The sequence below is a fragment of the Hemicordylus capensis genome, chromosome 5, assembly GCF_027244095.1.
Source record: "Hemicordylus capensis ecotype Gifberg chromosome 5, rHemCap1.1.pri, whole genome shotgun sequence".
In the NCBI taxonomy this organism is placed as follows: Eukaryota; Metazoa; Chordata; class Lepidosauria; order Squamata; family Cordylidae; genus Hemicordylus; species Hemicordylus capensis.
In genome coordinates, this window is record NC_069661.1 from 60,594,999 (window position 1) to 60,620,384 (window position 25,386).

At 43.8% G+C, this 25,386-nt stretch overlaps 1 protein-coding gene across 6 annotated transcripts in view; it reads left to right on the forward strand.

Annotated features, from left to right (window-relative positions):
* SMAD1 (SMAD family member 1) overlaps window positions 1–25,386 on the forward strand; it is a 60,350-nt gene that overhangs the window by 26,388 nt on the left and 8,576 nt on the right. For 4 of the 6 annotated variants that reach the window (XM_053255436.1, XM_053255433.1, XM_053255432.1 and 1 more), the window contains 2 exons: window positions 13,245–13,502; window positions 17,070–17,186. In XM_053255436.1, coding sequence (XP_053111411.1) covers window positions 13,245–13,502; window positions 17,070–17,186 — 375 coding nt within the window. The remainder of the gene's footprint in view (window positions 1–13,244; window positions 13,503–17,069; window positions 17,187–25,386) is intronic. The other 2 variants (XM_053255435.1, XM_053255437.1) reach the window with 1 other exon arrangement.

Genomic DNA, 25,386 nt, shown 5'->3' on the forward strand with positions numbered 1-25,386 from the left:
GCTTTGGACAAAGTTCAGCAGGATCCTCTAGGGCAGGGGTGGGGAACCTTGGCACTCCAGCTGTTTTTGGACTACAACTCCCATAATCCCCAGCCACAGAGGCCAATAGCTAGGGATTATGGGAATTGTAGGCCAACATCTGCAGGAGTGCCAAGGTTCCCCATCCCTGCTCTAGGGTGTCAAATTGGATACTTCATGCTCTAGAAAACCTTGCACTAGAGACCTTTTTGTGTGTGGAATGGTCAGAGTATCGCCATATAAAAATGATATGTGAGCTAGAAAGCTGAGAACTGTTGACTGTAGGTGAAGAGCAGGAGCAACTTTAACTGGAAATTTAAAGCTTCAAGAGGCCAAGCATGCTTCCTGATAGTGTGTGTGTGTGTGTGTAAGAAGTGATGTGGGGGGAAGCTGGTCGTCATCTGGCAAACTTTCCAGCACAATAGTCGGAAACGAGGGTCTTGTGCAGGCAAGTCTGTAACAACTTTCCATAACTGACAATACAGAATGATTTGTCCATGTGTTACATACATGGCAGTGTTGTTAAAGTCAACAATCAGGCTGTCTCACTTTTGGCAAATTCTAAGCACACTTTTATGAACCTGATGTGGGAATGTTCTGTTCAGTTCTAGTGAAAGGGATATTGAAGCTTTTAAAACACGGTGGTATACTGTAGTGAGAAGTTAATATTTCTCTTCTTCTGGAGCAGTTAATAATGTCAGTTCATCCTTGGGAAATTTGTTTGAGGAAGTTTTTACATGCAGTGCAATTCTACAGACTCAATTTTCAATTTCAATTTTTCAATTTCAATTTTTATTACAGCTATAGGCCATACAAAAGACATAAAAAGCATTAAAACAAAATAGTATACATAGTAAACACAATAAAACAGAATAAAACAGTAGCTCCTGTTTTCGACAGACTCTTCTTTCATCTCATAAGATACAGAATTAATTTCTCCTCTTTAGATGCATCTGAACCAGTTGCTTATATCTTGTTGCAGCATACTTCAAAGTAATTATGCTTAGGAATGCACTGTGGTCCTGGGCTGGGCTTTTCTGAATGTATGTATTTATTTATTCATTCATTCAATCAATTCCAGAATGGCTCTGGCAGTTTACAACGGAATAAAAACAATTAAAACCAGTGAACAATTAAAACCAAAACTGTAAAAACAGAATAAAACCAATTAAACATTCAAACAGCTTAAAAAAAAAACCCTGGAAAACCAGGGCAACCAAAACCCTGGAAGGCCAGGCCAAACAGATAGGTTTTAAGGGCTCTCCTGAAAGATGGTAATGAACTCAAATTACAGATTTCTGCCGGGAGTGCATTCCATAGCCCAGGAGCAGCTACAAAGAAGTAAAGCCTCTGAGATGCCACCAGACGAACCGGTGGTAACTGGAGATGGACCTCCTTAGATGACCTTAGCATGCAGTGAGGATCATGCAGAAGAAGGCGCTCTCTTATGTGACCTGGACCTAAGCCGTTCAGGGCTTTAAAGGTAATAACCAGTGCTTTGTATTTTGCCTGGAAACATATGGGCAGCCAGTGCAACTGTTTCAAAATAGGCACAATATGGTCTCTCTGGGTTGCCCCTGAGAGCAATCTGGCTGCCTCACTTTGAACTAACTGAAGTTTCCGAACTACGTACAAAGGCAGCTCTGTGTAGAGCGCATTGCAATAGTCAAGCCTGGAGGTTACCAGCTGATGCACCACTATTTTGAGGTCATCCTTTTCAAGGAATGGGCACAGCTGTCGAATCAACCAGAGCTGATAGAAAGCACCCCTGTCCATGGCCTCCACCTGAGATACCAGGGTGAGGCCTGGGTCCAGGAGTACTCCCAAGCTGCTCACCTGCTCTTTCTGGGGGAGTGTAACCCCATCCAGCACAGGAAGATCTAACTCAGCCCTCAGATTCTGAGCTCTCACAATGAGCACCTCTGTCTTGCTTGGATTCAGCTTTAATGTCATCCTTCATCCAGCCCTTTACTGCCTGTAGGCAGGCATTTAGAAAATGAGTGCCATTTCCTGAAGATGAAAAGACGTAGATTTGGGTGTCATCAGCATACTGATAACACCCAGCACCAAATCTCCTTTTAAAGTTGTTAATTAAATTACTTGCAAGAAGTGTTCTCTAAACACAGTCTTAAGACTCAATTGACTTAAAATAAAATTGACTTAAAATAAAATTGCCCCCAATTTGGCTAATTTATTTATGTCCAACTTGGAAGACAGTACCATACTAAATCCCCTTCAGAATCCATTTTTTGATGAAATTTTCTTTTTAAAAAGAGATATGGATGATATTTTCTTAATTTTCAAAAATCCGGACAATTTTACAAGTTTACTGAGTGGTTGAATACCATACATCCCACTATTAAATTCATCTGTCAAGCACATTGCAGATCTATTTCATTTCTTCACACTATGGTGAATATTAGTGAATTTAACAGAATATACTTCACGTTGTATATTGAACCTACTGACAAAAATGTTTTTTTACATTCTTCTTTTCATCCTTCACAATTAAAAAATTCTTTACCATACAGTCAATTTTTGCGACTTAAAATAAATTCTTCATATCATGGGATTTTGAATCGGCAGCAGATAAATTGAGTTCTCAATTAAAAGCAAGGGGTTATCCTACTCATGTCATACAAAAAGCCAGACACAGGTCACAGCATCGTGATAGGCAGTCTTTACTAGGGACAACATTGCATGTTAACAGAAATAAATTTCGAGTGACATGGTCAATGCAATTTTCATCTTTGAGCTATAAAATAAAAAATGGCCTTAGATGACATTGGAGACTACTATCAGATTTACCAAGTTGTAGTAACCCCCCTTTAATAGCCCTTCGAAAAAGTCCCAGCTTAAAAGATCTTCTTGTTAGAGCAGACAGCCTACCTCAGAGGGATGTTGTTGAGCCTAAAGGTTTCTTTAAGTGCAGTCATTGTATTGCATGTCCCATGGCATTACAGACCACAGAATATAGAAACAATAATACCGGCAAAAGATATGCTTTGGACTTTTTAAAAATTGCTAAACAAAAAACATCATTTATATAATAAAATGCCCATGTTCTCTTAGGTATGTTGGGATGTCGACTAGAACAGTCAGGGCTCGCATTTTTGGAACATCGTACCCGCATAAGGAATCAAAATTTGGAATGCCCCATGGTTAGCCATTTTATACAGGCTGGACATTCCCCCAGTGATTTTGAATCTTTTGTTATTTATAAATACAAACCTAAAGAATTCTCCTGTTTAGATATTAAAACTGTTCTCCTACAAAGGGAAGCTTTTTTCATATACCAACTTCAAACTTTAGAACCATTGAGTTTGAATCAGGTCAATGACCTGGCCAGTTACTTGAGAGTTGCAGTGAATAACAGCAAGAATGGATCTTTTGGAGCAGTAGCAAGATTGAACAAATGTAAGAACTGATCCTGTGACATACTACAGGAAGCTTTTGATTCATTATACACCTAAATGGAACTTTTGATTACCTTCTGACCCTTCAGCTACAACCTTGGGACCCTTTCATTGCCATTGTGTGCTTTTTCACTGTTAATATATCCATACAATTGTCCATTGTGAAAATTATCACAGATGTGTAAGAAACTTGTTTGTATGGCAATTTTTTGGATACAGTGGTTTTCTGGCAATATGATATTGATTTATGGTGTGTTAATTTTTCAGTAGATTACTATGCACAGTTTACATACATGTTCCAGTCTTCTAATATAAACTAGCTTAACCTGCTCAGAGCATCTGTGCACTAGTACTTGATTGCTCCCTTCACCCCGTGCCACAGCCCCCCCTCACCTCAAGAGACCTCCCCACCCTCACTTGAGCTGTACTCCTGCTCCTCCTCCACCCAGTGCTTCCATCCCCCTCACCTCTCTTGGTCGTGGCTACAGCGTTGCTGGCGCTTATTAGCCAAGCTGCAGCCTCCTGTCCCCAGAGACCTCCCCACCCGAGCCCCACTCCTGCTCCTTCCCACAGGAGGAACAGCAGTGGTTGACCGGGCCCTTCCTTGCTGCTGCCACTGCCATGGCCACTTAGTCTCCTCAGGCCACTGACAGCCCCAGGCCCATCCCTTGCCTCCCTCCGACAATGGCCTTGGTATCCCCAAACAGCAGCAGTCGTTGACTGGACCCTTCCTTGCTGCCAGTGCCACCATGGCTGCTCATTCACTTCAGGCTGCTGGCAGTCTTGGGCCATCCCTCACCCTTCCTTCTGTCTCTCTTCATCTCCCTTCTTTCTCTCTCTCCTCCACTCGCTCTTCCCCACTCTTTCTTCCACCTCCCTTCATGTTTTCTCTTTCTCTCCCTCCCTGACTTAACAGATCTCGTTCATCTTGTTTCCTCTTCTAATTCATACAGCAACAGCTTCTTCTTCCTGAAGGGGCTCTTTCCTCCCTCACAACCCCTCTCTTCGCAGACCCCTTCCTGCTATCCAGAGAGAGAGAGATGAGTGTGTGTATATATATTCCTCTCCTCTACAATCAAGACCATCTTCTGACCAGTAACAGTTGCATTCCAACTGACTTTAACCGTCACAGGCTCCTCCTCCTTATCTGCATATGGAATCCCCACTGCCCAATCACCATGGTGCTTCTGCTCTCACAGGTTCCTTCTCCTTATCTGCATATGGAAACTCCACTGCCCAATCAGGCGCTTCTGTTTGCAAACTCTCGCAAGAGCTGCCACACATGGGATTAGCCACGGGTATGCCTTAGAGCAGGCTTCCACAACCTGCAGCCCTCCAGATGTTGCTGAACTACAATTCCCATCATCCCAGCCACAATAAGTTGTAGCTGGGGGTGATGGGAATTGTAGTTCGGCAATGTCTGGAGGGCCACAGATTGGGGAAGCTTGCCTTAGAGAATTAAATACATAGATACATAGAAAATATATAGATGTTTCAAAGAGCTTGGAAAGGGCTAAGGACGGTGCCGTGAGTACAAACATTGCAACTCTTGGCTGGAAGTCTAGAACATTCAGTAGTACAAAATTGCCTGTGTTGACCCTTTGAACAGGATTAAAGTCCCAACTTGCAGTGTTTGGGCTGTGTTTGGTAACTACTTTCTTGGTCTTCTCTTGAGTGTGACTGGTCAGGGGATCTGGAGACCCATTGTGTCTTCATGAGACTTGATACATTCAGGCTGTAGCCCCCCCCCCTCCAATTATTCAGAAAGTAAGAAATCTGCTTCCACCTTCTAGTGTTCTGATAAGTGACCTCACAGGGCTGATTAGCACAATTTCTGGCTAACATTTCCTGCTAGCCACATTTCATATTGCAGCCATCCTTTGGGTAGTAACTAGCCTCCAGTGAACCACAGAGCCTTTTTCTTTACCAACTCCCCTTTAGCCCTGCTGTATGTTTTGGTTCAAGCTTAGCTGATGGGAGTTCAGATGCTTTTGTTACATTAAATGGGGCTTTCAGATCTAATGGTTAGGGTTCTCCCCCACTCTGAGATAAGCAGGATGCAGCTGCTAAGATCCTGGAAGAAGGAAGTTTAAGAATTAAGTTTATTCACAGCAAAAGCTATATAACCTCCTTGTATGCATCCTGGCTGATGTAGAATCCATCCTCTCAACTTCAGCACCTGGAATAATTCTGTCTTCTATTCCCTGGTCTGTTTCTGACCAGATGGCAAGGCTGCACTTGGAAGGCTAGAGGAATAGCCCAGCAGAATAGCACACAGCAGAATAGGCCAGCTGTGTGCTGGTCTCCTGCACTCCAGCCTTTATTTTTGGAAGGGAATGTTGGACAGTAATAGACCCAGTGGGAGAGACAGGATGATACTGTCAAGAACAAGTGCAAAAGAGAAGCTCCTGCTGCTCTGAGAGAAATGTGAGTGCCTCTTCAAAGAAAGGTAGATTAAATAGGCCAAATGGGAGAATGTAAGTACTAAAATACTGGGGTAGCTTCCCCAAAAGAAGAAGAAACTGCCATCAGTCACATGGAGCTATCCAGACAGATTTACATGATAGAATGGGTTGGCTTTAACTCAAGGTGACACTTTAACTTATTGATTTAAAATGCAAAGATAGAAGAACAATTCTTTGCAAGTCTTCTCAGGGTTCACATCTTGAAATGCATATCTTTTGAGCAAGCATTCATGCTAGCTAGTTGCAAGAACATTAAATGGTTAGCAACGTAGGGGAATAATTCAAAATTCTTGGTCATGCAGCCCATATGCCTTTTGGCTCTAAGCAGGCATACAATCTGCAGTGCAAGAGAGACTTCTGTTTAGCATGTTCTGTACAAGAATACTAAGCAAAATCACCTACTAGAAGGCTAAAGCTGGAGTCTTGTACACACTTATCTGGAAAAGAGTCCTGCTTCATTCAGTGGCACACTTCAAATAAAACCTGTATTTGCTTGAGCTGTAGCAAATGTGCAGAACTATGGTGCTTCTTTATATGGTGGAAAGAAAATATCTACACTATTTTTGAGTCAACTAGGTTCATAATTTGAGAACTGGAAACATTGTAGAGCTTGGGTAGTGCCGGTGATGTAGAATCAAAATATGAGAACATCTGTGTAGGCTCCGTGGATCCTGCTGAGACAGGCTGCTATCTCCTACATCCTAGCATCTGTGATGATTTGCTACTAGACTCTAGGTCCATTAGGAAGCCCACAACAACAAATACAGTATATATGATTTGTTAATGCTTAACCTCAGTCAAATATTTTCATCATGGCGCTTTCTCACAATGGCATATATTTAACACACACACAAACAGGTATGCCATCTTAAGTACTGTCATGACGGACTGGAGGTCTTTGAAACAGAATTGGTTTGAGATATCAAATTTGCATCTCAATCTGCTCTCCCCCCCTACCCCCGGCAGATGCTCTACATTTGTCTTACTGCTTCATGATATAGTTGGCTTGTACTCTATAAATAGCAAACTGCAACAGGTGTATGCCATTATAGGGTGGTGTCTTAAATAGGAATGACTGGTCAGTACCAAGACATCCTTATCTGAGGTTTGATTGTAGTCTTGAGTTCCTTGTCCTCCCTAAGCAGGCCAATCCTTGGGGATAATTATTATTCTGCTTTTCAACAAAAAGATTCTCAAAGTGGCTTACATAGAAAAGTAAGATGGTTCCCTGTTCCCAAAGGGCTCACAGTCTAAAAAACGGTTTGTGACCTTAAGGACCACCTGCTCCCAGCTGAATCTATCCACCTGACTAGATTGACTAGAGGGCTCTGCTCCATGTGCCGACACTTGCTGAGGCCTGTTTGTTGAGTACACGGTACAGGGCGTTCTCAGTTATTGACCCCAGGCCTGTTGAGTACATGGAGCAGGGCCTTCTTGGTTATTGCCCGCAGATTGTGGAACTCATTTGCGAATGAGATTTGCATGTCTAGCTTTCTCTCCCATCCTTGGGAGGAGAGTGAAGGGCTGCTCTTTTTATTCAGGCTTTTGGTCAATGAGCTGTCTCTGCTCTTCTTAAATTTTTAACTACTTTTGTTACCCAGCGTTATTGTTTTATCTGGTTATTATGTTTTGTTGAGTTTATCTTGTTAACCACCCTGGGGTCTTAGGACGAAGGGTGGAGTATAAATAAACGTAAGATAGACCCCAGCAACACCCACTGGAAGGATGCTGTGCTTGGTTAGAGACAGTTGCATTCCTTGGTTAGAAAGGATGGACTTTGGACATTAAAGCAAACTGTGTGAGGACATGGGCTAGTCCTATGAGGCATCCCGAGCCTTGGGCACAAATGAATGCTCCCCTTCACTTATACTCTGCTGTGTACTGTGTGTTGTGGTGCTGGTCTCTGACTGTAATAAAGTTTGCTATCTATGCTTCTCCTCCCATGCCAGATGTCTACTTCCAATTTAGGCTAGAATAAACCACGATCAGTTGTGGCATCCAGATCAACCAAACTTGGTTTGTTTGAACTTTGAAATAAACCACGATCCAAATTCAAATGTGGGTTATGCTGTGAGAGCTGCTAATTCCTTTATCATTTATTATATTTGTATATCACCCCAAACTTGGGTCTCTGGGTGGTTCAGTGGACTTAAAGATTCCAGTGAAAGCTACAGATGCTGAAAGCTGCAAAACAAACACCCTAAACTGTTCACAAGACCAACCAAGGGAAAAATCAGCAATGGTACTTCTTGACACTGGAGCTTGTTTAAGCTTTAAAGATTTGTTGCCTTTAAATCCTCTGAGCATTTGGTAAAAATTGTCTAAAATACTCACTGAGTTAGGGAACAAAGACCACTAAAGACAATTTGATAATAGCAGTGGGACGCAGTAATTGCAGCTCTGTCTACCATGTTCAGTAGTTGAAAACTAATCTGAACAAAAAGGTTTTCAAGGCCTGCTTAAATGGACCAAGCTCCCAGATCTGGCAGATTGCTGATGGGGAGGTGGTTCCACGGTCTGGGGGCTATAACAGAAAAAGTAATCTGCTGCAGCAGCTAGATGTACCTGCCGCAGAAGGACCGTTATTTGGTACCCTAGACCCTAAAGGGCTTTAAAAGTGAGAACTAGCTGCTCCTTAAATTTGGCCTGGAAATTGTTAGCCAGTGCAGCTTGTGGAGGACTTATTGTGTATGTTCTCTAGCCAGCTTGGTGACTGTTTTCTGTACAAGTACTTCCAAATAGATTTCAAGGACATCTCTACATAGAACACATTACAGTAGTCAGGGAAAATTGTCAGATCTTTTGCCAGGAAGGGGCATAGATAACATGATTCCAAATGGATGAAAAATATTTCTGGCCTGTGCTTCAACCTGGAACATCCAGAAGGAGACCAGTGTTTCTGAGTGACCATAACCATAGAATTAGCACAATTGGCTTTGCTGATCATTAGTAACTCCATCTTGTCTGGGGTTAGGCTCTGGTTTGTCCCCTAGTCTACTGCAGTTCTCCAGCAGTCTTTCAGGGATGAAGCTGCCACACTGGGGTCAGGTGAAACGTGAAATTAGAGGCGAGTGCCATCAGCATATTGATAGTAGACTGAAGCTCTGGACAACCTCATAACTCTAGTGAAAAGTTTGGAGAACAGAATAGATCCCCATAGAATTCTGTAAGGGTTCTTATAGGATTCTGTTGGGAAGAACAATCCCTAGCATCATTTTGTGAGGACTCGTAAGTCCTCTTCACACCCTGAACATAATCTGTATACTGTGTATGCATGTAAGATCTGTATGCAGGTACTATTGTTGTTTGCATGTACAGCAGTACACTTGCTATCTGAATCCTGCATTTGAGAGGGCCTATATCTAGAGTCACTTTTAAACTAAATGCTTGTACAGTCATTTGCACAACATGTGTATGCATTTACAGTGTAACATCTGAATAGGGCTCTAGTGAAGTAGGAATAGATTCACTGCAAGCAGTGCCCCTTTTACCACAGTGACTCCAAAAGGATACATAGCCAGTGGTATAGAAACTTGTTCAAAATCCAGAAGAATGAACAAGGCACACTTGCAGTGTCTCCCAGCAAAGACTGACTAAAGTGATTCTGAAGCTGAATTGAAATGGATCTAGATAATCCTTAAGGTTAAAGAAACACATGTACTTGTGTATGGGGCTTGATGTAGAGGGAGAACAACAGCAGCAGCACAAAATTCTTCTTCCTTCAGCTTCTTTATTATTAGCTTATGACATTCTGCAAAATTGCTTCATATAAATTAGTGTCATAACCTCAACACCTGTAGTTATAGTAAGCCTGAGGCTCTTTAGATGGTTGATAAGGAATGTGATCCAATCATAGCCAAAACTTCCAGAGCTGCTTAAAACTTGCTTTGAAGAGTGGATGAGAATGAAAGTAGTTTCTTCTCTCCCTACCTGCCTTTTTTTGGCACCAAGATTGTTTTGGTAACTTGGTGCTAGGGTGAGCATCAAAATATAACAGTGCTCCAATGTTTTGTTAGGTGCATTTACTGCAACTAAGAATTCCAGTTAGTTGGACATGATTTGCGCTTTGAATTATCTGAAATGCTTGTCTGATGCACTTTCTCATCAAACAGAAAAATTACTGGATTCTTAAGCCTTTGTTACTGTACAGTTTAATGTCCTGTTTAAGCAAATCTCTCCCACCTCAATCTCTGGCTCTTCTGCTTCTAAAGTATGCTGTAGATTACCTACATTGCTGTTGGGCTGTTGAAATACCTGTCAGTGCCCAATAACAGACTAGCCTTATTACACAGTGTTCCCCAGACAGGAGCAACTTCCATCTTGACACTTGTATTCAGCATTCCTAGCTGCACCATGTTGCTGACCTTCCTCACCTCGCAAAATGCATAAAACGAAAGCCGTACCAGAGGTTACGTCATGAGCCAGTGCTGGTAGCAGAGACCCAGTGGGAGCCTAGATAACTTTTTAGACTCAAATGCTGAGGAGGCCTTGTAGAACTACAGAATAGGCCTGTGAACCTACTTCTATGAAAGCTACTTTAATGTAAAGTTAACCTGCTTGGCCAGCACAACATGGTTAATTCATAACAAAGCAGGCATAACTGGCAACTGAAATAAGTGTGCTAGACAGTTCCAGAATACAACAGCTCTCCCTTACGTTGAAGAAAGGCGCTGCACAGCTGTGTTCTCCAGTGTCTTGCCATCTCTCGTAAGCAAAGATCAGTGCCTCTTGATTATTCTGTAGCAACAGGTGTGCCTGGCTCTACACACCATAAAGTCTCATGCTGTCTCTTCAATTATGCCTCTTCCCCCTGAGCTGGCAACCACCTTTGAGATCGGCCTCCTCTCCTGCTGTGCTGAATCTTGGCAGTTTATTTGTACAGTGAAGGTGTTTAACTTGATCAAGCTAACTTATTTTATATTGTTCTTTGTCCGACCCAGATGCAGGCAGATTTTTCATAGTTTTCATAGGGTTGCTCTCCCTCTCAGGGAGATTGTCATGGGACTCAGGTTGTTGGAGGGCTCCTATACCTTTTTAAATAGTTGCAGCCGAGGAAAAATTATGGCATGATCACAAGAGAAGCCCCCCACACAAAGGAATTGCCCTCTCTATGTGGCTCTTGAAGGTACAAGACCCCCAGTGGAGTCTGGGACTGCCAGCTTGATTCAGTTCAATCACTGCTGTGTGTAAAGAACAGAAGAACTTGGCAGCTTGGAAATAGGTCCATTGTGAAACCTCTTGCCAGTTCCGGGATCTAACTGACAGCTGGCCTTGCTGTTGTTTTTTTTTAAAAAAAAAAAAACACGAACATGATACTGATAAAAGGCTCTATAAGAATTTTGCAAATGAGTTTTAAGAAAGGAAAACTTTCAATTCACACTACTTATATTGAGCATTTTTTAAAAAAAATTAGTGGCATAACTTGCATGAGCGGATAAAATGAGTCATATCTTTAGTCTGTGTAGAAAATCCAGTGTCTGTGTGCCCTTGGAAAAATCTGATTAGTGTATCCCCTTTCAGATCACTAAAAGCACATTGAAGCTTTTCTCCCAGCTATTCCACAAAAAGAGCAATGAATGGGCATAGCTTGCAACAGTGTTTCATATATTGTGAAACATGAGAGAAGGTGAGAGAGTTCGGAGTTGTTTCCAAAATCAAGACATGAGCTATTCTAGGCTTGGTCTCTTCTCAGGAAATGAGGAGAAAGTGCAACATTTTAAATGGTTGAAGAAAAAATATATAGATGAGAGCGTGTTGTGTTTAAATGACATCTATCTCTCCTAAACAGGACTCTGAAACTGCTAATTTTGTGGTTGGACTTTTGAGGAATGAAGGAAGAAATAATGGTCAGAATATTGGATTTGCATATGTGTGAATTGTTTCAGGTTTCTGCTCAGTCATAAAAGCTCATTAGGTGGTCTTTGTCAAGTTGTGTATCATGGTCAAAGAGTGGTTGTGAGGGGAAAAACCAAGTGGACTTTTGTGTGCTGCCCTGAGCTCCTCCCTGGGAGAAAGAACAGGACATATGTTGAATGTCCTCAGTCCTAGTAAATCTCGCGAAACCCCCATACTCTCCACAAATAAAATGGTGTGCCTGACAGCTGACCTGCCTTGGTTTCCTCCTTGAGTTAGGTTTAGGGTGCGAGGAGTTGAACTGCAGTAGTTCCCACTAGAAATTGAACATCAGCAGCTCTAGGCTGTGTTGGGGAAGCCTAGGCTCCCTTGTGCCAGCACTGCTGGAATTGCTGCTTGAGTTCCCTTCATAGGTTGGGAAAGAGCTGAACTGTAGTGGCTCCTCTATCAATCCTAAAGCAACATGAAGCACCATCTTGCATTCCTTGACTGCCAATGACATTTATGACACATTTATTTGGAGTGTTAACACTTTCCATCTTCAGAAGTAGAGATGCTAACAGTTTTGTAAGAATGAAGAGGAGCCAAGGCAGGTAGTGGACCACCAAGTTCTGCACCAGCTGAAGCATCCTGAAGAATGAGGGTGTTCACATGTAGAATGTATTGTAGTCTAGCCTTCTAATTAGTAATGGTCAGAATCTAGTAAAAAGGGTTGTCCTTCTAGATACAAACATGGAGTTCATTCAATGTGATGCAGTCTGTATTCCCACTGAAATCACTGGGCTATCTTCCAAACAGATGGACAAGACTGCATGGTGAAGTCACTGTACCTGTCAGTGTGTGTGTTTTCAAATGAAATGGGTGTAGTGACCCAGGCAAGTGATTAAAAAAGAAGAAGCTCTGGGCTGTGCATCTAAGTATCTGAAGCATAATATGCTCTTCCATTTGCTCACTACAGATGCACAGAGTAATGCTTGAGTTCCCTTCACACAAAAAAGCAAACTGGCATAGTTAAATGAGTAACGCTTTAATATTAACCTTTAGCACATTGCTTACACTAAAAATAAACTCCCAGCTGTTGTCTGTTAATTCTATTCACAGCCTATGTAGTATTATCATTGTTTTCTGAAGAATCTCCTAGTTAGCAAAGTTTTAAGATGATAAACCATTAAGCGGCTAGCAAGACGCCAAATGTGCTAAAAGTGCACATGTTGGCATTGCGTCTATAAATTACTGTTCAGCATGTTGTGAATAAAATGGACAAGCAGCCCCTTTCCCCCCAGCTATTGTGAAAACTTAGTGTGTGACTTTAGGACCCTGGTAGTCCATGTGCCCACTATGAATTTGTTATGCAGTAACTTAGTCTCATGGAAACGTTCTTGCTTAGACCTGCTTGTTCCTAAAATGTGATTATCTGTAACAACTTGCCTCTTGTCCTGCAAATGTAGTCTTGGGAATTAAATCGTCAATTCTTCTTTATTTCCCTTTCTAGTTCTTCCTCCAGTGCTTGTTCCAAGACACAGTGAATACAACCCTCAGCACAGTCTCTTGGCTCAGTTTCGCAACTTGGGACAAAATGAGCCTCACATGCCACACAATGCTACTTTCCCAGACTCGTTCCAGCAACCCAACAGCCACCCATTCCCTCATTCACCCAGCAGCAGCTATCCAAACTCCCCTGGAAGCAGCAGTGGCACCTATCCTCACTCGCCTGCCAGTTCTGACCCAGGAAGTCCTTTCCAGATGCCAGGTGAGCTAACTCTAAGAGACCTTGTCGGCAAGCTCTAAAGATGGAGACCTGTTTGGACTATGTGTTTCGCCAGACTCCGACTTGAGGCAGTAGTTGCACATGCAAATGATAACATTGTGGGAGACTTAATGTTGTCTTAGCCACCTAATGGCACAGTGGGGAAATGACCTGACTAGCAAGCCAGAGGTTGCCGGTTCGAATCCCCACTGGTACGTTTCCCAGACTATGAGAAACACCTATATTGGGCAGCAGTGATATGGGAAGATGCTGAAAGGCATCATCTCATACTGATGGCAATGGTAAAGCCCACCTGTATTCTATCGAAGACAACCACAGAGTTCTGTGGGCGCCAGGAGTTGAAACCGATTTGATGGCAAACTTTACTTTAATGTTGTCTTGTGCAACTAGAACTTGAGCATATTTTGTACAAGTCTTGAAAACCAAGCAATATAATGGTTGCATATGGAGCACTGTTTAAAAACCTTGTCCAGTGTAAATGGGAAAATGGAATGGTCCTTGCCTTCTAATCAGTCTCTTAAAAACTCACTCACTCACCCCCTCCCTCCATCCCTCCTAGTCCAGATCATGTTCTTGGTTGCTTTATAGGTGCTGAAGTTTTGCCGAGAGTTCTAAAACTGTGGAGTATCCACAAATCTTTGTGTACCCTTGCTAGCCAGCTATGTGGATGGCATTAAGCTCTTTCAGTTGATCACTAAAGGTGTTTTGTTGGCTGTTCTTTGGCCATGATATTTGATGTTTAATCAAAAGTAGCCTTTCTAATTGTGCTGTAAGAATGTTGAGTAGCCAAGGCAAGTGCTGCAATGCTGGGATAAAGGTCCTCCTGGTGGACCACCAAGTTCTGCACCAGTTAAAGCATCGAATAATGAGGGTGTTCACATGGTTATACTTCTAGATAAGTGGAGTTCTTGAAAAACTCCTGTCTGTTAGGAACATAGGAAGCTGCCATATATGGAGTCAGACCATTAGTCCATCTAGCTCAGTATTGTCTTCACAGACTGTGAGCAGCTTCTCCAAGGTCGCAGGCAGGAATCTCTCTCAGCCCTATCTTGGCAAAGCCAGGGAAGATACTTGAAACCGTCTGCTCTTCCCAGAGTGGCTTCATCCCCCTGAATGGAATACCTTACAGTGGTCACACTTCTAGTTTCCCATCTATATGCAACCAGGGCAGACCCTGCTTAGCTAAAGGGACAAATCATGCTTGCTACCACAAGACCAGCTTTTGTGGTAAAATTAGATCCAGGTACATCCTGGGTTTCTTAGACAGCGATTTAGTCCAGGTATTTCTAGAGTGAACATGAGCAGCCATAGGAATACAGTTGTGGTTGGTATGTAGAGCAGCATTGTAGCTTGGTTCAGGAAGGAGCCCTAACTTTGGCTCGTCCAACCTTAATGATAAAAGATCAAGCCAAAAGACCAAATTATTCCCTGAAGAACCTGCTGTGTCTTTGCTCAAAAGAAGTACCGTATTCACCTTTCCAACCATGTAAATGAGTTTAGTTGTTGCAGATCACTTTTGTGTCTTGAATATTGAAAAGGTGCCAAGGTATAGTGTAGTAGATTGAGAGCAACTCCTAGCTTCAGAGAATCTGCAGGAATAAGTGTTGCTGTTCGTGTGTAGCACACCTTGAACATTTTCTTAGTGGAAGGGCAGAGTATCTGTTTCTAAAGGCAGCATTTAAATCTGAAAGGCAGTGTTGCAATCTTTGTGATGTGTTGTTGTTTTTTTGTGGGCGGGGGCGAGAATCCTAAGCCATCAAAATATGGCAGAAGAGCAGGACTTCAGTAGAATGGTAGCAATCCACAATGGGTACTCTTACCTGGACAGTTAGTAATAGCTGAAATCTGTAGACACTTGTTGCCAGTTGGCAACTGATCATGCTTAAACAGCATTGATGTCAATAGTGCAGAAGTTTATCTTGCTGGCCACTGGATTGTAGCTCCTGTCTGTTGGTAAATGCACACAGTTACCTTCATTTGGTAGGTGACTATTCATTGCCTTGCATATGAAGCATCTTCTGTTATCTTAAACTTGAGTTTCCAGTCCTGCGCACACAACATACATGGGAGTAAATCCCTTTGAGCAGAGTGAAACTACTTCTGAGTAAACATTCATAAGATTGCACCACAGGTTACAGTTGGTGTTCTTGCTGCACCATAGTTTAACAATGTTACCCTTGAAATGAGACTGTTGGGGAAGGCAGAAACTAAATGAAGAATAGAACAAAAATAATCACTCAAACTACAAGGATGTTGCCTTGATTTTTATTCCTGCAGAACTGTTAAGCACCTAAAATGGCTAGGTGTTGTTAAGTGGCTGTGGAACCCCTCCTGAGAATTGTCCACCCACTGTGTACAGCAGTTCAGTTCTTCACCTGAACCTCACGCCTAGTTATCTTGAAAGAGAACTGTGGCACGGTTTCTTAATCTGAGAGCAACCTTTTTCACAGCCTTGTTTTAAGAAGTGAGGAAGGCTTACTAGACAGAACTGAAGAATTGGAGGCAGAGGAATGAAATGGAACTAACTTAACCTGCACAGATCCTTTGCCCTCTCGTACTTGATTGCTCCCCGCACGCCCTGCCACAGCCCCCCTCGCTTCTCTCAACCCTCTCCTGAGCCACACTCCTGTTCCTCCTCCTCCTCCATTGCATTGCCTCCATCTCCCTCACCCCTCTTGGTCACTCTTCCGTCCCTTTACTCCATCTCCCTCACCCCTCTTGGTTGCAGCTGCAGCATTGCTGGTGCCTATTGGCCAAGCTGCAGCCCCCTATCCACAGAGACCTCCCACCTCACCCCACTCCTGTTCCTCCCCACCGGAGCAGCAGCAGTTGACCGGGCCCTTCCTTGCTGCCACAACTGCCATGGCTGCTCGTTCCCCTCAGGCCACTGACAGGCTTGGGCCTGTCCTCGCCCTTCCTTCTTTCTCTCTTCCCCTTCCTCCTTTTTCTTTCTCTCTCCTCCACTGGCTCTTCCCCTGTCTTACTTTCCCTCTCTCCCTCCTTCTTCCTGAGTTAACAGATCTTCTTCATCTTCTTTCCTCTTCTAATTCACACTAGGGCAGCCTCCTTTGCCTGAAGGGGCTCTTTCCTCCCTCACGACCCCTCTCTTCACAGACCCCTGCCTGCTAGCCTCCAGATAGATAGATAGATACACACACACCTCTCTCCTCTATAATCAAGAACATATTCCAACCAGTAACAGTTGCATTCCAACTGACCTTAACCATCACAGGCTCCTCCTCCCTATCTGCATATGGAATCCCCACTGCCCAATCACCACAGTCCCACAGGTTCCTCCCCCCAACTGCATAAGGAATCTCCAATGCCCAATCAGGTGCTTCTGCTTACAAACACTCGCAAGAGGTGGCACACACGGGATTTGCCACTGGTACACCTTAAATATTTATTTTTATACACACACACACACACACACACACTACATATATAGTCTATCTTTCATTATGATGAATGGGTGGAAATTGTAGCCTGATCTGTCTTAGCACTTTCTACTTGAATGTACAAAGGATTCTCTTTGTGTCTTGTGCTTAGCTGATACTCCCCCTCCTGCTTACCTGCCTCCAGAAGATCAGATGACACAGGATGGTTCACAGCCAATGGACACCAACATGATGGCACCTTCAATTCCTCCAGAAGTAAACAGAGGAGGTGACTTGTTCTTATTCCCCAAAAGTATTAACCACAGCCTTTACGCTTGCATATGTCATCCAGTGTTCTCTCTAATTTTTTCCACCTGTGTGTAGAATGAGTTTTGTTCTGGGCAGCAGTATCAAGGCAGTGTGTGTACACACATATTCAGAGTGGGACCTTCCTAATTCAATCTGAGGGGGATCTAAAACTGACTGAGCAGACCTCAAAAAAACCTGTGTGTGCACATGCCTTAGAGGAAATACTGACATTGGCATCTCTTCCTTGGTAAAGCTAAGTGTAATTATGGTACAAAACTATGAATGGGGGCAGGATTATTAAAGATTTGGAATATACTGGTGGATGTGCTCCCTTGGCCTGTGTTAGCAACAGGTTCTGGAAAACAGCATGCCAGCCAAACTGTCCCGATTAGGCCCTGGAGTTAAAAGGATGCCCTACCTCTCTTTCTCCACAGTAGGAGAGCTGGGCAGATGGCTCAAACAACCGCAAAGTGGATACCATGCCAACAAGATTAGATATGCAGCCACCTGGATAACTTGGCCACTGTTGAGCCTAATGTACCAGTAAAAGTAAAAGTATGTGAGAAATAAGGGCCAACAATAACCTCTCAGCAATACTAACCTCCTGTTCTGCTTTAAAGCAAGCTTGCAATTGATAAACACCGTCTTTTGGAGGTTCCTCCTCACTGGATGTAGTCCTTGTAGCTGACGAAAGCAGAAAGCAAATCTTTTCAGTGTTTATGCTGGACTCTGTAGACTTTTGCACAAATTTTATTTCTGTAAAAAATAATTCTGTTTCCTGGAACTCTTGCATTTTATAAGAGTTCCCCAGTAACCAAAGGGGATGGCTTTTTTGATGCTTTTCACCAGAGACTTTCAACCTGTGGTACTCCAGATGTTGCTGAACTACAACTCCCAACATCCTTGGCTGCCGTTTGCTGTGGCTGGGGATAATCTGAGTCATAGATCAGCAACATCTGGAGTACCATAGGTTGGGAGCCCCTGCTTAACACCATAAGGGGTCTGTTATCTTTTTAATGTTCTGGTTGCAACACTGTTTGTGGGGTCATAAGAGGATCATCCATACACTGCAGCTGCCACCACTCAATGTGTTGGGCAGTGTCCCATGTCATCTAACCATGATCACAAAAGCTTTACCTGAAAGTACTCTTTAAGTCTGCCAGTTCTACAAGCTGTCGTGCAACCAGAAATGGCAGCATGTGACACTACCTGCTAAGGATGTGGACGGAACCGGCTGGCCCGGTTTGGTTCATGTCCGGACTGGACTCGAACCTGACCGGGCCGGTTTGGATGGTCAACCCCTTGAACCCACCCGGTTTGGTTTGGTCTGGGGGTGGGATTTGCAGACTTTAAAAACAAAAACAAAAAACCCAACCACTTAAACTCTGTGAACCCCCCAAACAGTCAGGGGGTGTTTGGTCCAGGGTCAGACCAAACGGGGTGGTTTGGTTTGACCCCAGATCATCAAACCTATCTGGCTCGATGTCGAACCTGTTTGCACATCCCCTATTACTTGCTCCGTTCTCATAATGGCACAACCTTTTCTGTGCCTTTCCTGTTGTGGATGGGGCCAGAACAACTGCTTTGCATGTGGAAGGTCCCTGGTTCAATCCATGGCACCTTGATGGAGAACTGGGAAAGAGTCTTGGCTGAAACCCCAGAAAACCACTGCCAGTTGAAGTATGTATGTATCATATTTTTATACCACCCCAAACTTGTGTCTCTGGGTGGTTTACAACAGTAGACAATGAATTAGATGGGTCAGTGGCTCAACTTGCTATAAGGCAGCTTCATATATTCAAGTGATCTGGAGTTAGATACTTCAACAGGAAGGAGAGAGCAGATACAGCGCTCAGAGTGATAGTTTTTTTTGGGATTTGGCCATTTATCTCCCTCCCACTCTTAATCCCTCACCCATTTTTTATGGAGGGCCAAGTTTCATGCATTTCCTTGCATTCACATTGTTTACCCACACCTGTTTCCCGTAATTCTGAGAGCTCATTTCTCATCTCTGTAGCCCTACCTGTTGTGTGCAGCCACATCCTTTGTTTAATAGCCCTTCGAAAAGATCTGGCGCACGTCATGCTTGGGAAGGGCACTTTTGCAGCAAGAGTAGGCTCTCCGCTCTAGCTGCAGACATCGAGAGGCCTGTTCTTTGTGGTGATTTGTTAGTCTTAAGAGATTTGACATAACAAGCTGCATCCTGTCAGTGAAGTTGGGTAACTCCTATTGTTGGCTCATGCTGGGAATGGAGAGACAAAACGCACCTGCTCTGCATGACTTAAGGCAAATGTGAGGAAGTTAGTATGAAATTGGTGTGAGAGAGAGATGATTTCATCCTCCAGGAATGGCCAACTGGCAGGATTTCTTCCCGAGTTTGAGAACTAGGGCAAAGCTGCATAGCTTTAATAGTTGCTGGCATCTTGGTGTGAAGAGTGCACCCACTTACTAATAATTAAAGGCTGCCTTACAGTTACTTGAAAGGATTAAAATGGCTGTGGCTTGTTTGCACCCACATTTCTTGGCATACCCCTGATGATCAGTGAACTGGACTTAAGACAAGCAGTTTTGTGTTTTTTCTTGAGATGGCAGACCATATTGAGTGCTTTTCTATAATCTTGTTTCCAGTGACCGAAACGCTAGGCCTGTGCTGCTGGAATCTGTTGCCATTTCCAACATGCGCTCCCCCCCCCCCCCCAAAAATCAGGGCAGTAGTTACTTTTCCCAGCATGCTGGGAGTGGGCTTTGTACTGGAACTGGTAGCTGTGCAGGGAATGCTGGAAGGCACATGGGGGATGCGTGGAGATAGTACAGTCCCCAAGTGTTCCCCATGGACCGTCCAAGAGCCCCTGTGTAGCTGCCGATTCCAGTACAAACCCTCCTGCAACTCATGTACACCAGAAAAAGTAACTACCACCTGGCACTGGTTGCATTGGGAGTGTCCACTCTGGGGGTGGGGTAGCAGGTGTTGGCAGTTCTGACTGCACAGACCTTTTAAACGCTATACTCGTGACTCTAAGTGGCTATCCTTTTCCACAATGGATCCCATATAGGTTACTTAGTGTCACCTTTTTTATGCTTTAATTGGTTTTCATTTCCATGGATCTGTGCAAGGGCAGCTTTCAAACAGTAAAGCAGGCCTTCTAGAAGGAATGAAACAGTGGGCTAGAGAAGGTTGGTCTGACCTGGTTAAGCCAGGAAATAGAAGTCTAACACATGGGCCAGAGTTTTTGGCCAGTCAGTACAATGTCTGTACTGCAGGGATAGCCCCCCTCCCACTTCAGTCACTGTTGTAGAAATTCTGGTTTGAGCACTCAATTTCTTTATAATCCCTTAAAAATTGGGACCAAGCCTGATCGTTCCTGTTAGGAGAATTGATTAACGTTGTCTGTGTTGCCCTTTGAGTTTCACTGATGTGTCTGTTGCCAAGGCTTGAGAACTCGTAGTCTGCAGTACACATAGGTTTGAATCGGCAATGTAATCTGAAGAGCGAATTTGGTTGCACCTTTCCTATTGTAAGTGATGTTAGCTACATATGGATGCCTAAAATGACATAGTTAGAGCTATCCTTGATCATATTGCACATTCAGGAGGATCGACAATAAGGCTATTCTTGATGACTGGATATTTTGAAGGGAAATGGAGCAGTGAGCAAGAATGACGCTCTGCCTAGATGAGGAGCCATTCGTTCTTCAACAAAGTGGGTTGTTGGATTTCCTTGTCTGAAGTATTCAAGGCACCGTTTTATTCAAAGAAAAGCACTGATGGACTGACCTCTATTAAGTCTTCATCCTAGGGAATATTGCCTTGATAAGCTCTTCTCATTGTAATCTTAAACATTCATTTGGAAGTAAAATTAACTTGATAGCGCTTCAAGCAAAGTGAGCTTAAGATTGCTGCCTTAGTTTGGACAGTCCTGTCAAATATGGTTAAACTCATCTGGAAAAAGTCTCTGCCTATTCTGTGGCTGCATTCTTGCTGTTAGTGGTGTAGAGTATCAAGTGCATCTGAATTCTTGAAAGGCAAGCTGTATTTTGAATGTCTTCTGGTTAGGTGGGGAATAACTATCCATCTGTTTCACTGGCAATAGGGCAAATGAATACTCATGAAATTCATTGTTACAAATATCCTTGATAGGGCAAGGAATACTTTAAGAAGTTATTAGAAGTAGATGATAGGTTCCAGCAATGGTCTTGCCATCCCCTTCTAGTCTTGAAAGACACTTCATTTGTTCAGTATTTGATCATTATTTATTTTTATTTAACATATTTATATACTGCCAAAACTCAGTGTCTGGGCGGTTTACAATAAAATGTTAAAATTAAAAATTAACACAATATTAAACATTGTAAATTGAATTAAAAGCCTGGGTGAACAAATGTCTTCACTGCCTTTAAAAAAAAGTTGTCAGAGATGGGGAGGCTGTTATTTCAGCGGGGAGCACATTCCAAAGTCTCGGTGCAGCAACCGAGAAGGCCCATCCCTGAGTAGCCACCATACGAGCCAGTGGCAAGTATAGATGAACCTCTCCAGATGATCTCAATGCGCACTTGAGCTCATGGTAAAGAAGACGTTCTCTTAAAGACCCAGGGCCTAAGCCGTTTTGGGCTTTATAGGTTACAACCAGCACCTTGTATTTTGCCTGGAAGCTTATCAGCAGCCCGTGTAGCTCTTTCAATATAGGAGTAATATGGTATCTCCTATATGACCCAGAGACCAACCTGGCTGCTTCATTATGGACCAACTGCGGTTTCCAGTCTATATACAAAGGCAGCTCCAAATAGAGCACATTGCAGTAGTCGTCTAGAGGTTACCAGCATATGTACTACTGTTCTGAGGTCTGTTATCTCAAATAGATGCAGATGGTGTAACAGCCAAAACTGATAGATAGTATCTTTGGCCACCATCTCAATTTGGGACCCCAGGGAGAGATTTGGATTCAGAAGCCTGCCCGCCCCAATTCTGGGGAAGAGTGACCCTATTCAGAACTGGCAGATCAAAATCTTCTCTAAGTTCTGACCCAGCCCAATAAGTACCTTTGTCTTACCTAGATCAGTCTGTTAGTTCTCCCTCGTCCAGCCCATCAGTGCCTCCAGGCAGGCATTTAGGACAGCTATGTCTTCTCTTAATGTTGACATAGAGATATAGATTTGGGTGTCATCAGCACACTGATAAGAAACTGCACCAAATTTCCTGATTATCTCTCCAAGGGGCTTCATGTAGATGTTAAAAAGCCTTGGAGACAATATGGAGCCCTGAGGGATGCCATATTAAAGTTCAGATTTTGAAAAACATGGACACCACCTGGAATCTTCTGGAGAAGTAAGAGCAGAACCATGGTAAAGCAGTGCCCCCCAGCTCCCTTGACTGCTCCAGAAGGATACTATGGTTGATGGTATTGAAAGCCGCTAAGCGATCCAAAAAGACCAACAGAGCCTTTCAATTCCCATTGGAAAATCATCCATCGGGCCGACGAAGGTATTCGGCACCCCATAGACCGCCCAAAAGTCAGTTTGAAATGGATCTAGATAATCAGTTTCCTCCAAGACTGCTTGGAGCTGGGAGGCCACCACCCTTGCCCAGCCATAGAAGGTTGGAGACATGCCTATAGTTGCTTAACTCTGAGGGATCCAATGCAGGCTTCTTCAGAAGAGGTCTAATGATTGCCTCAAGACAAGGAGGCATCCTTCCCTCCTCCAGAGAAGCATTAGTAATATCTATAGGCCTTCTACAACAACCTCCCTTGCAAGATAGTATAAGCCATGTCAGACAAAGGTCAAAGAAACAGTTGGTAGGCAGCACCATTCCAAGCAGCTTGTCCACATCCTCGGAAGTCACAAACTGAAACTAATCCAACCTAACAACATAGGAGTTGCTGGATGCCTCTGCTAGGGATGTGCACGGAACCAGTGCACAGGAGGGTGGGGAGAGGTGTCCTTATCTCCTCTGCCACGTTTCCCCTGCCGGCGCTGCTGTCAAAATCGCTGGTGTGGGGCAGCTGTATAACCTCTTGCCACCCCGGCCAGCGTAATAACAGACTACTGGCACGGGCGCACACACACCGGCCACTTCCAGTATTACGCTGACCGGGGTGGCAAGAAGGTATACAGTCGCCCTGCGCCAACAATTTTGACAGCAGGGCCAGCAGGGGAAACGCAGCAGGGGAGGTAACGATACCCTCACCGGACCTTAAAGCAACCCCCTCCTCGCCCTCGAACCAGATGAAATGCTGGTCTTTTGAACTACCGGTAGTTTGGTGGTTTGTGAATAGATCACCAAACTGGTTAATGCACATCCCTAACCTTTGCATCAGACACTTGCAGTAACTATGGGGTCTGAGTGCAAGTTGGCCCGAATACGAGAGATTTTATCTACAAAGAACTCATTAAAAAATGTCACAGCGGGTAATTAATGGCTACAAGTTCTGATTAAAGGAGGGAAGAGAATGCACTAGCAACCGTGAACTCCTCAGCTGGGTGTGAGCATGCAGATGCAATACAGGCAGAAAAGAATTTATTCTTTGCCACACACATCGCCTGAACACAGATTTTCAAATGCGCTCTATGTTATAATCTGTCGGATTAGAGTCGAATCTTTCTTGACTTGGAGAAAGGAGGCAATCCAGTCATCTACCTTCCCTCTTCAGCCCCCGTAGTTCTTCTGTATACCAAGGGATCAGTTTTGAAGCAGGTCGGAGAGGATGCTTAGGAGTGATCATGTCTACTGCCCTGGTGAGTTTGCTGTTCCAATTCTCCACCAGGGCATCAACAGGATCACCAGCAGAGCCAACACTAAATCCTCCCAAGGCTTTCTAGAATCCTGTTGAATCCAATAACCTTCTTGGGTGGACCATCCTAATAGGCCCCTCAACCCTGCAGAGGTGGGACATAATTGTAAGTTCAACCTTAACCAGATAGTGTTCCATCCATGACAATGGGGAAATCACAGGAGTCCCCACATACGGAACACCACCCTGATCAGAGTAAATGACCAGATCAAGCATGTGACTAGTCTTGAGACTACTTGGGATAGGCTTGAGACTACTTGGGATGCATCAGTCTTGAGACTACTTGGGATAGGCTCATAGTTGTAATGGCCAATATGAACTCCTGAGCCAACCTGGACAGATTGGTCCTGAAGTTAACATTGAAGTTCACTACCACCACAAGCCTGGGGGAATCCAATACCAAGACCAAGTTCATCAGCTCAGTTAGGGACTTGGTTGGGCAGTGGGGTGACTGGTACAACAAGTTCCAGTCTTTTCCTGGTCCCCAGCATTAAGTATACACATTCAATATGGTCACACACTTCAGCAGGGATCCTGGTAAGGGAGATGTTCTTACAGACAGCCACTCCATCTCCCCATCTATGTCCCCTCAACAGAGTACCCTGGAGGGAGAAGCTGGGACCAGACTGGGCCATCAGCCTCTCCCAACCAAGTATGGATACATACCAGGACAGCCCCTTCATCCTTCCTATCTTGCAAGCTTCCTGAGGTATCCACCTGTCCACTGTTGAGAGGCAGTGCTGGCCTAGATAGATCTTTTGGTATGATCCACCTGGGCAACTCATACGAAAGCCTTCCAAGTGTTAATTTATCAAAAGTCTTCCTAGCATTAATTCCTAATGCAGTGCTTGTATTAAACTGTGTGCTTAATAGTCTCATTCACAGCATTGGCTGATAGCACACCTGAGTTCTTCTGATGCATTGGAGCATGCTTATACATAGTTACTTATTTGTGAATAAAAACTGTGACCCAGCAGACAACTCATCCTTGTAAATTGGGCTGAAACTTGGCTCTTGTCTTTCTGACTGATGACTTTATGCTTACATTTATAGTTTGCCTTTCTTCCGAAGACCCCAAGGCACTTACTACCTTAATAGACACCATAACAACATAAACAGTGTTAAAATGGCCACTCCTTGGACTTCTGGTACATCTGCTTCCATTTTGGCTCTTCTTGCTGTTACTCCTTGAACAATCCGTGATTACCATAAAGGAGAGAGCTGGGCAGTCTGCAGCTCCTAACTCTTCCCAGGGGCAGGGGTGACTTATGAAGACTCCGGAGGGGTGATGAGGGCAGTACGTCATAGACAACACAGTAGCCTGCTACATGGTTCAAGGATCAATCATGCTGCTTTGACTTTGTTCTTCCTTGGTGTCTTTTGGCAGTGTCTT